Raw genomic sequence first — 12,250 nt, 5'->3', positions numbered from 1 at the left:
ATACCCATGAAACATATTTTCACATTAGTGAAGTTGTAAGTAAAAATTAAAACCAATAGGAGGAACCATCAGAAAGATGAAACAAAACTCAACAGAAGGTAAAAATAAATGATAGCGATTCAACTTCCATAGTTCTTTCTTTGGATGTGGACAGCATTTTCCATCCTGAGGCCTCTGGAGATGTCTTAGATCCTTGTAATGCTAAGAAGGGTTCAGTTTAACAATATTAGTCATTGCATAATGTGGCTGTTATTGTGTACAGAGTCCTCTTGGTTCGGCTCACTTCACTCAGCATCAGACCTGAATGGAATGTAATGAAGACCTCCCATAAAACCTAAACTCATAAGATAAAAGGAACTCAGGAATTTCACAGGGGTTTGTAGAATAAGGACATTGCAAGATAACCACATCTGCTTGTCTGCTACTGTCACCAGGAAGAGTTTATCGAGTCTAGAATGTGCCCTCAAGGCCTGTAACTATGGGCTAAGAGGAAAGGGGTTAGGGAGGGGAGTTGCAATAGGGGCCTATAAAAAAACCTGCTGTATCTATATTCGGCACGGCCCTGACACAGAGGTTTTTCAGTGCAGGTCGCCCTTTCTCGCGAGATCATAATAAAAATTCCTTTCTGCCTTCCACCTGGAGAAGCCTCTGAATTTATTGGAAATAAGGATAGCTGTCCCACACAGACCATATAAGCAAGAAAGGAATTTCTTAAGTGAATAGATTGTAAATACAATAAGATAGGAGAAAGTTGAAGTGTCAATTGAAATTATAGATGTAGGATATCTGTGTTTACTATAGCATATGTCCGTTAAATACCAAGTTTAAAAAATTCCCATTATTCAAGGTAGTGTCTGGGTCCAGGCACTTTAGTGGTCATAAACAGAAGAATGCTCTTGATCAGCTTTAGCTGTTGACACAGGAAAGGACATTCTGGGTTCGCTCAGAGAGCAGAGCAATGTATGTTCAAAGCACTGAAAGCATTATGGTAGATTAAGCCCACAGTGGGCCAAAATGTCTCTCCTGATTGGCCAATGTACGTTTTAGGCCTTTCTCAGGTGTTGGGATTCAAAATGGTTTGGGGAGGGGTCTACAATAGAAATGCTGATGATTTGTGTAGATTTATTTTATATCCTGAAAGTTTGTTGAAGCTATTGATTGAATTAATTTTTTTACTTGAATCTTTAGGATTCTTTTAAGTAAACCATCATGTCATCTGCAAAAAGTGATGATTTTATTTCTTTACTTTGTTATTCTCTATTTGGTTATCCTTTATTTTGGCTATTCTTTCAATTCCTTTTTCTTATTTTATTGTTAAATGTTAACAATAGACATCCTAGTTTCACCCTTGAATTTATTACCCATTGATTCTGCTGTACAAAAGCCTTATATAGCTAGGTGTCAATTAGTGCAAATCATGAACTGCCCAGAGGGCTGTACTATTCAAATATAAACTGCATACTTCCATTGGGCAGGAAACAACCATATTTTGCTTAAGCAGAGATTAATAAATGAAGTATAAATAAGGCAAATTTAAATACATGACCACTTCAATGATATAGTAAAAGTTCCCTTATGTACAAAAATATTTATAGCAGCTCTTTTTACATTGGCAAAAAACTGGAAAAAACAAAATGGATGCCCATCAATTAAAGACTGATTAAATAAGTTGTGTTATATGATCACGAAGGGATATTACTGTGCTGCAAGAAATTAAGAAATAGATGATTTCAAAAGGACATTGAATGGAATGCTGAAATAGTGAAGCCCTCTCAGTGTAGGATAAAAGCTGACCCCGCCCTATATTTCTCAGACACTGCCTTGCTGAGAAAGCAAAGTGTCACAAGTAGGTCACCCAGATTCTATTCCTCCTCAGACCCTCTCCCTAGTTGTTGAAGCAAACCATTCCTTGTTTCTCGCCCTTTTGTGTCCTTGGTGCTGGGGAGAAGTTTCCTCACTTAGACTGTGAGCTCAGAAAGCCTAGCCAATGGGAAGAAGAGCCAGTGGGTGGGTGGGGTTCCCTTAGGGTCTATATAAACTTGCTCTGAGCTATAGGCCCACACACTCCCTCCCTTGGTGACCGCCATCTTAAGCCTCACAGGGTATGTCCTTTCTCATGAGAAAGCAATAAAACTCCTTTTTGCCTTTCTTAAGAAAAGTCTCTAACTGATTATTACAAGGGGGTTCATAAACACACCACACAACATGGAAAAATTTATAGTAGCTGATGCACAGTGAAGAAAAAATTTATACATTAACATCAATATTTTTAAAATGAACAATTTTAAGGAAAATTATAAACTCATGAAGAATAAAATGAACAGAGCCAGGAGAATAGTCATACTGTATAGTCATATCATCTCTGTGATATGTTATAGTTAGATTGCTAATATTTTATTTAATTTTTTTGCATCAGTATTCATTAGGGTTTTTTTTCCCCTCTGTTTTGACTCTCCCTGGTTTTAGGTATTATGAACTCCTCCCTAAACCGTTTTGAACCCCATCACCTGAGAAAGGCCTAAAATCTGGACTGGCCAATCAGGAGAAACACTTAGGCCCACTCTGAGCTTAACCTACCATAATGCCTTTAGTGCTTGGGCATAACAGACATGCTTTGCTTTGCTCTCTGAGTGAATTCAAAATGCTCCTTCCTATGTCAGTAACTACAAGGCCAGATGAAACTGACCAGGAGCTTTCTTCTGTTTACAACTGCCAAGGACAAGGTGCCTTGAACCAGACACTTATCTTAAATAATGGGATTTTTCTTATGTTATATTATGTCATGTTAATGATAAGAGAAACACAGACATCCTGGATCTATAATTTCAATTGACATCTTAACATTCTCTCACTTTATTGTATTTACAGCCTATCTATTAAGAAATTCCTTTCTCATGGTTAACACATATGGAGACTATAATTTTGGTTGACACAGGCATCCTGAGTTGGGATTGCTCTAAGTGTATAAAGGATCTCCTTCAGCTTGTTTACCTCTGAGTTCAGAATTATTTTCTAACTATCATGCATGATTCTCTGCCTTAATGAGAATAAATAAGCACATTATTGCACATGTACAGCCTGATTCTGTTGGTTCCTTGTTCAAACCTTTGGTAAGGTGAACAAACCCTTTGGTAAATGGTTGACCGTATCAAGGTGATATTTGTATAGAAGGAATTTCGTAGAACGCCTTCTTTTCCCATTTTTTCAGTGTTATATTGGAATTAATTATTCTTTTTAAATTCAATTTTATTTTTATTTTCAGTTTTAAATTTTTTCCCTCCTTCTCCTCCCTCCTAGTATACATGTGAAATCATGCAAAACATATTCTCATATTAGCCATGTTTGGGGGGGAAAAAAAAGAAAAAAGAAGAAAGAGAAAAGAATATGCTTCATTTTGCCTTCTGACTCTGTTAGTTTTCTATCTGGAGCTGGATAGAATTCATCATGAGTCCTTTCGAATTGTGATAGAGCATTATGTTATGGGTACAAAGGGTGCCCTAGTGATGGGGTACAGTCCCAAGATGGCCCCCCAAAAAACCCTTCCTTGAACTTAATTTGAACTTTTTTACCTGGTCAAGGAAGTCTAGCAATCTCCTGAGGCTATTCTTATTCCTATCAACTGACCTTTCCTTGTCACCAATACCCAAACTCCCAGTTCTTTGTTACCTGTAGAGGGCCACCCTGAAAGTCAAAGGATGCAGGTAATAACCTGGAGCCTGTCCTAAATCCAGTGGCTACCTAATTCAGGGATATATGGCTCACCACCCTCCTTGTACTGGCTCTTGAGAACAGGATGCTCTTGGAGATTGCTAGGAGGTGAGGAAACCCCTGTTCTGTCTCCTGCAGAACAGGATGCCCTTGGAGATTACAAGGAAGAGAGAAAAAGGGACAGGATAATTCCCTGATTAATGTTCCCAGGAGATAAGGAAACAGCCAGGATAATGTTGCAAGGAGAAATGTGCTTGTTGTTACTTTGGCATTCACATGAGAAAAATTCTCGGTGCTGCCTGTTGGTGAAGATATGTAAAGCTTTGTTGCTTTGTTTGCTGTTACATTGGGGTATATTCCCATGAGTCAAAGACATAAAAACCCTAAGCCTCAGGTGATAAACGGAGCTTGTTCTTGACTTGACTCCCACCTGGCCCGTGTGTGTATCTTTCTCTCTCTCCATACTTGACTGGCAGTTAATCACGGCCATGGACTCAGGTGTCCGTGGCAGTTACCCTAATTAAGTCTAGCCCTCCACTGTGAATTACGGGCCAGATGGCCCCCAGCCACTTCCCATCCTAGATCTTATTAGGATCCCATTCAACCTCCCAGTCACTCCCCTCTGGATCTTCCTTAAACTCCTCCTCCAGTCACCCCAAACTACTTGGCCACTCCTAGATCTCTCCTATTGTCTTTCTATATATAAGATCCATTGTGGCCCCCATATGGGGGCTGAGACTTCCTCATGCCTGCTCACCCTTACAAGCGTTACAAATGTTCAGATTCCTCAAAAGTCTGGCCTATGTGGCTTATCTTTAATAAACCTTGTTTTTAGCTGAAAGAAGGCTTGGGTCAAATTCTTTCACACAGATCCTGCATGTTGTGATTTCAGGGTCCCAGCACCCCTAACATCTAACCATCGACATTAGGATTAAAAGTAATATGAAGGGTTACTTTCCCAAGCCCCCGAGGGGATTTGAGACTCATTCATTAACCCATCCTGTACCTTGAGAGCTTCTCAAGTCCTTTCCCCCTTATCTTGAAATACCATACAACTTGTACCAAACGAATTACCTTTGTCTCCCTTTTCCTGTGTGTGTTCCCTATCCTGTCATTCATCTTCCTCATCCTGTGTCCCTAATCTCCAGCACCCATAAGAAACCCTAAAAATGCATCATCATTCTACAGGCTATATAGCTTTCTGTCTATGTAAGTCTGAGTCTCTTCCTATATCAGGGCCTTTGTTTAGAGCTCCTTGCTAACCCTCAGGCCCGTGAAGCTTTCATGAAATAAAGTTCCCAATGGTTACAGAGAAGATCTAAGTGAATTCTTTTACACCTGAACTAGCTCTCCTAACTCTAAACCTCAACATAAAATGGTACGAAACCTGGGAGTCCAAATATTAATTGGACTCTGCTGATCTCCTGGCCACTGGGATAACAGGTAAGCACCTTTTTCTTTGCTCTCTTCCGCAGATCTTTTGTGCTCCTACCATCTCCCTGGCTGAGAGACCCCTAGAGTGCCAAGATACTGCCAGTTGTGTCTGAAGCTCTACTGACCTCTGGAAGGTCAGTGGGATTGCTGACCCTCATATAGGGGGACACCCTTGTGCTGGGGGGTCGGTCACTTTTTTTTTTCCTCTCAAGTGTTTTGGGATACCAAGACAAGTGAGAGGCTGCCAGGAGACTGTCAGGATGGGAAATTTGGGGAAGGAGACCTCAAAGAAAAATGCCTAGTGTTCCACTGTAACACAGCCTGACCTCAACGTAATCTAGAAAAGTAATTTGTGAAGGGGATTTCTAAACCAGACAATCTCAGTAAGAAATCTGGTCTCCAAAACTTAAAAGGCACCTTGCTCTGTTTGATCGGACTTTTGTTTCCCTACCTCCTGGTTCCCCTCCCTTGTGGGAAGTTGGGGGAGGTGGGTAGATGGGGCCTTTGAGCCTGATTTTCTTTGGGGGTCCATGCACCCTGGTTTTGAGGTTTCATTTTCTAGTACATGCAGCTCAAAATTCCCAGGAGGATGACCATGGAGAACTGAAATGCTTAAGGCTTATCTGATAAGTCTCAAAAGTAAAAGAGACAAGGAACTACAGCTCCTCTCCAGGCAAGACTGGAAGGTATGTAACCCTCCTCTCTCTCCCTGTCCCTTTTCTCACCTTGTAGTTGGGGTTGCTCTCCAAGCAACCTAGGAAGGCCTGACCTCTCAGGTCCCATTAGGTCAGACAACTACAAGGCTGTCTCTCACTCAGCCTGACCACTCAGTCCAGTAGTTTTAAGCCATGGACTTGGGCACACCTGAAGCATAGAAGACAGATCCCCTATCCAGAAGCACATTCCTAATTCTGTCAATTTTTTCAGTTCTCCTGGCGCTAGGGAATTGGGAAAATTGCAAGTGCTCCCTTCCTGATACACCCCATGTACTTCCCTCTATATTCTTGTCTTCACACCCATGCCTACCTGATCTCCCTTCTCTCCTGGCCACCAGATCCTCAAACCTGGATTTGGTGGAACTTCCCTGAAAGTTGCCCCTAGGTTAGAACAGGAAAAAGTTCGCTCTCCAAGACCTTGAAAGCAAAGCTTTGTACCCGGTAAACTTTGTTATTGTGATAAGGCTAATTTAATTGGGTATGTTCTTGCCTTACAAAAAAATGAACTTCCCTTTTGATCCTTAGGAATTTGTTATTATTAAGAATTTTGGTTTTATGGCACTTCGGGAATTGTGATGCTTCAAAGACATTTTACACCAACTTGGTTTTGATAAATTCCAATGTTTAAGGTTTCCAGCTAATTTACTTCATGAAAGTTTAGTGATTAATCCTTTTAACGTCAGGATAAATTGTAAACTTCTTTTTAGAAAGGGAAATGCTAAATTGTTAAATCTTTTTGTGTGATTTTTAGAAGGCCTACTAAATTTTCATTTGCAAGCTAACTTGTTGCAATAACTTGATATCAATAACAATTTTGTTCAAATCTACTGTGAATTTTCTAAGTTTCATTCCTAGGTTTGTTGTGTCCTTGGATGGGCCTTAAATGGGTGCTTTCAGAGAAACAGAGTCAATGGTTTGAGCTGCAGGTACCATAAGAAAGGACACTGGTCTTATGAACGTAGGTTCTGAAAGGTTTAATATGCCCCTCTAAGTTTTTAAGGGGTGGACATAGAAGTGAAAAGGGAAAGCTAAAACATCTTAACAGATTCTGGAAGTTTTGAGATTGATCATTAAGGAGTTTTGAAACAACCTTCTTACAATCTTGTCACTCCCTTTCCCCACTCCCTCTCCCTGAATGAAGAAGGTTTCTCAGTGCGGGGATTCCAAACAGCCCTGGGTTTTTCTGTTAACCCCTTTCATCCCAGATCATATTAGGAAAACAGAGTTTCACAATTACACCCCCACCTGCAAATTCACCTTCCCCCACCTGTTGGAAAGGAAGGAAGGAGAGGGGCAGCAGCTACAGCCTGAAGAATCATCCAGGTTCAGCACAAGCAGCTCTGAGCAGCCTCTACAGTCTTGGGGAGAGAGGGATATGGATCAAGGTAAAGAAGCCAGTCTGCATCTGCACTTGGTAAGCCAGCCTATTTTTCTATCAATAATTTTTATACGATCTGGAAATGCAGTTAATGTCATCTGAAGTTTATTATTTGTGTTACAGCTAAAACAAGTTGGTTATCACTCTTGAAAATTGTAAGAATGTTGATTATTGTTTTAAAGCTGGTAATTGATTACTGTTCATGTGTGTTAGAAAGAAGCAGTCCTCAGGGGTAGTCAAAAAGTACAACCCACAGCAGCCCTACGGGGCTTGTTTGGGTTATAGAGTTCCTAAAGAGTGAACTTGGCTTGCTGAGAATTTTCAAGAATATAGAAATGATCTGTAGTGATTGGCTTTTCCACAAGGGCAAGTTTAAATTTGAGATGCGAGTCCTGGTAAATCTTTGACTAGTGAAACTTGCTATCAGAGGTAAAAACTCATGGGACTATATGAATTGTGTTTTGAATTGTCTGATGGATCATAAAAATCCATCGATAATTAATAGTCAATAATCCACCATCTGAGAGAAATGCTACAAATTACTCAGAGAGAATGTGACTGTTACAGGTGGAGGTCTGCATCTGAGAAGGGGCAGCTAGGTGGTGAGGTAGATAGAGCACTGGCCCTGAAGTCAGGAGGACCCAAGTTCAAATCTGGCCTGAGACCAAACACTTGACACTTAATAGCTGTGTGACCTTGGGCAAGTCACTTAACCCCAATTGAAGAAAGAAAGAAAGAAGAGAGAGAGAGAGAGAGAGAGAGAGAGAGAGAGAGAGAGAGAGAGAGAGAGAGAGAGAGAGAGAGAGAGAAAGAGAGAAAAGCTGAGAGGACGGTCTTAGCCTTAGCCTAAGATGGGATCCTCCTGGCTCTGTTTCCCCATTGTGTTTCTTTGAAAAGTAGTTTCCCAACTGACTACTCCTGAGTGTGGCTGTCAGGTGGAATTAATACTGCATGGTTGGAAAACTATGATGTTTTATCTAATTATGTTCTTGCTTTTCCTTTTCATTCCACATTTCTGTAATCAAAGCAAGCCATCAGTAAAAGATGTGAGCACAATGCAAGTATGTGAAATCTTGCTCTTTTCAATATGAAAGTGTAGTCATCCCACATCCCATACAGTTGGGTAGATTAGTACTCCTACATAGTCATGTGAAAGATTAAATCCTTGGAATAGAAGATTCTTTCTGAATGATATGGGAATAGTTAGACAAAGGAAAAAAGTTTGTGAAACAAAGGTACAGACACAGTGTTGTATCTTTATCTCATAGACTAAGGCTGGGATACATCTGAGCTACTATAATAAAATGTGTGTTTAAGATCTGAGCTATTCAACCTATGATTATATTGCTTTCTATATCTTCAACAACTTAATAAATGAGTATTGGCCTAGTCATCTGCCTGCTACTAAATATATGTCTGTATGGAATAAGGTCCTTAGATGTTTCAAAATGATGTAAGAATAATTGGGTACTGGTACAGCTGATTGAGGGACCTAGCTGTTATTCTATTAATTACTGAAACTAAATCAGAGACATCTTCAGTTTGGGGAAAAGAATTTCAGTGCAATTTTCTTAGAGGGAGGTAACTTATTTTTTCATTAATGGAAAAGTCGATTTCATTTAAAGTCTACTAATATTGTGGAAATAATACCTGTGTATTCTGTGTGTCCTGTGGTACAAACATGTTTTATTGTAAAGAACTGATTGACATGAACTGTTTTGGAATTAATCCTCCCAAGTCCTTTATGTTAATTGGAGTAAAAGTCAGATAACTATTGAACTCAAGGGTAGAAAGCTTCTACCCACAAAAGTGTTGTTACTTATATTTACATGTGTGAGAGATGGCCTGAAGTGCAGTTTCCTCAGGCCTAAGCCCTGAATTGAGTTTCATTTTTCTCAAAAATCCATGTCAACACAGGCAGTTCCTGGTGCGCATACATCTAGTTCCCAAATATGGTATGTTTGCTTCTATTGGGTATTAGTTGCTGTGTTTAGATTGTACGCCTTGAGTACCCAGCCAGTGGGGGAAAGAGGTAAGAGAGTGGGAAGGGGCATTCGTTAGGGCTATAAAACCTTGCTTCTCACAGCCAGCTGCACACTCCCTGGCTGCCGTTTCATAAGCAGCCACAAGGAAATATGATGTGGGTACAAAGGGTGCCCTAGGATTAAAAATAATATTAAGGGTTACTTTCCCAGGCCGCCTGAGGGGATTTGAGGCTCATTCTGTAGCCCATCCTGTACCCTGAGATCCTGTACCTTGAGAGCTTCTCAAGTCCTTTTCCCCTTATCTTGAAATACCATACAACTTGTACCAAAAGAATTGTCTTTGTCTCCCTTTTCCTGTGTTCTCTATCCTGTCATTCATCTTCCTCGTCCTGTGTCCCTGAGCTCCAACTCCCATAAGATACCCTAAAAATACATCATCCTACAGGCTGCCCAGCTTTCTGTCTAGATAAGCCTGGGTCTTTTCCTATATCAGGGCCTTTGTTTAGCTCCTTGCTAACCTCAGGCCCATGGAGCTTTCCTGAAATAAAGCTCCCAAAGGTTACAGAGAAGGTCTAAGTGAATTCTTTGACGCCTGAACCAGCTCTCCCAAATCTAAACCCCAACAATTATATTCATCAGGGTTACTAAGTCTATCAGAGATGATTAGCTTTACATTATTGTTGTTACTATATAAATTGTTCTCCTGGTACTGGTCATTTTACTTTACAACAGTTCATATAAATCTTCCCAGGTTTTTCTGAAACCATCCTGCTTGTAATTTCTTAAAGTTCAATACTATTCCATCAAAATTATACACCACAACTTATTCAGCCATTTCCTAAGTGATGAACATCCCATTAGTTTCCAATTCTTTGCCATAACAAAAAGAGCTGCTATAAATATTTTTGTACACATAGGTTCTTTCCCCTTTTCCTTAATCTCTTTGGGATACAGACCCGGTAGTGGTATTACTGGGTCAAAGGGTGTGCATAGTTTCATAGTGTTGGGAGCATAGTTCCAAATTATTCTCCAGAATGGTTCTAACAGTTCACAATTCCACCAACAGTGCATTAGTGTAGCTATTTTTCCACATCCCCTCCAACATTTGTCGTTTTCCTTTTCTGTCAATTAATTTGATGGGTAGAAAGTGGCACCTCAGATTATTTTGATTTGCACTTCTCTAATTATTAATGAAGTAGGGCATTTTTTCCTTATGACTATTGATAGCTTTGATTTCATTCTCTGAAAACTGCCTGTTAATATTCCTTAACTATTTACCAGTTGGGGAAGCAGCTCTTATTTTTGCATATTTGGTCGAGTTCCTTACACACACATACATACACATACATATTAAAAATAATAGCTTTATCAGACAAATTTGCTGCAAAAATTATTTCCCAGTTTCCTGTTTTTCTTTTAATTTTAGCAGCATTGGTTTTATTTGTGCAAAAACTTTTAAGTTTTATGTAATCAAATTTATCAATTTTACCACCTGGAAGCCTTTCTCTTTTTTGATCATGAACTTTTTCCATAGATCTGACAAATGAATTTATTGATGGATGCTCCCCTAATTTATTTATATAACCTTTTATGTCTAAATCCTTTACCTATTTTGAGCTTATCTTGGTATATGGTATGAGTTGTTAGTCTCTGCCTAGTTTCTGCCAGGCTGCTTTCCAATTTTCCCAGCAGTTTTTGGCAAATAATGAGTTATTTCTCCAACAGCTGGGATCCTTAGGTTTACTAAACATTAGGTTTCTGTGCTCATTTGCTTTTGTATAATGTCTACCTAATCTGTTCCATTGATCAACCACTCTATTTTTTTACAATTTTGAGATTTGGTACTCCTAGGCCTTCTTCCTTTACATTTTTTTTCATTGATTCCCTTGATATTCTTGACCTTTTATTCCTCCAAATAAATTCTGTCATTTTTTCTAACTCCATAAAGCAATTCATTATCAGTAGTTGACTGGCATAGCACTACATAACTAAATTTAGTTAGTATTGTCATTTTTACTATATTGGCTCAGCCTACCAATTAACATTTCTCCAATTATTTAGGTGTTTTTATTTGTGGGAAAATTATTTTTGTAATTATGTTAATATAGTTTCTGTGGGTGGCCTGGCAAGTAGTCTCCTAAGAATTTTATACTGTCTACATTTATCTTAAATGGAATTGCTCTATTTCATCCTGCTGAAGTTTATTGGTAACATAGAGAAATGTTGATGATTTATATGGGTTTATTTTATATCCTGCAACTTTACTAAAGTTGTGAAGGTGGGACCAAGATGGCAGAGTTAAAGGCAAGAACTTGCCTGAGCTCTCCCCAAAACCCCTTCAAATACCTTTGGGAAGTGACTGAAAAAATTCTAGAGCAGCAGTACTCACAAAAAGATGAAGTGAAAAAAATTTCTAGCCCAAGAAAACTCGGAAGGTCATCAGGAAAGGTCTGTTGCACCAGGGTGAGAGAGGAGTGCAGTCCACTGCAGACCCCAGCACAAACAGGGCCCCAGGAAACCAGGAGCAGGCCCCAGAGCAACTGAATCACTGGCAGAAGTGGTGGTTTCCAGACCTCTCAGCCCACAGACACCAAAGTCAACTTAGAATCTGGTCAGCAGGAAAGGTCTGTTACACCCAAGTGATAGTGGAGCACAGTCTAGCACAAGCCACCCCAGCACATCCCCAGCCACAGCAAATCAGAAGCAGATCTGGGGAGTGACTGAATCAGCAGTGGGAGTGGCTACTTCCAGAGCTCTCAGCCAACACACAGTTAGGGGGTTGAACAACTGGTCAGAAGGAGAATTACAGGGGTCTCTGTGCTAGCACTGAGGCAGGACTCTGTTCATTTGCCCATACTTAGATCTGGGTCTCAGTCCTGGGTAGGAATCCAAGGGAGAGGAGGAGCACTAGCATAGGAGAGCTTGTGGCCACAATGGAGGAGGGTCCATCCTCACAATTCTAAGACAGAAAAGAGTGCTTGTGATCGCTCACAGACCAGAGCACAGGTCAGGAGAATAGTAAACATCTC

The 12,250-nt window shown here is 40.0% G+C and overlaps 1 protein-coding gene across 1 annotated transcript in view; it reads right to left on the bottom strand.

Annotated features, from left to right (window-relative positions):
• Positions 1–52: 52 nt before the first annotated feature.
• The window catches only part of KLHDC1 (kelch domain containing 1), a 73,707-nt gene continuing 61,509 nt past the window's right edge, over positions 53–12,250 (bottom strand). Inside the window, exon 13 of the mRNA XM_078151565.1 lies at positions 53–300. Within this exon, the coding sequence (XP_078007691.1) occupies positions 285–300 (16 nt within the window). The 3' untranslated portion in view covers positions 53–284. The remainder of the gene's footprint in view (positions 301–12,250) is intronic.

The sequence above is a fragment of the Phascolarctos cinereus genome, unplaced genomic scaffold (genome assembly GCF_003287225.1).
Source record: "Phascolarctos cinereus isolate Bilbo 61053 unplaced genomic scaffold, phaCin_HiC Scaffold_3;HRSCAF=262, whole genome shotgun sequence".
Lineage (NCBI taxonomy): Eukaryota > Metazoa > Chordata > Mammalia > Diprotodontia > Phascolarctidae > Phascolarctos > Phascolarctos cinereus.
Note: the sequence above shows the minus strand (reverse complement) of the source record. Positions and strands in the feature narration are given on the sequence as shown.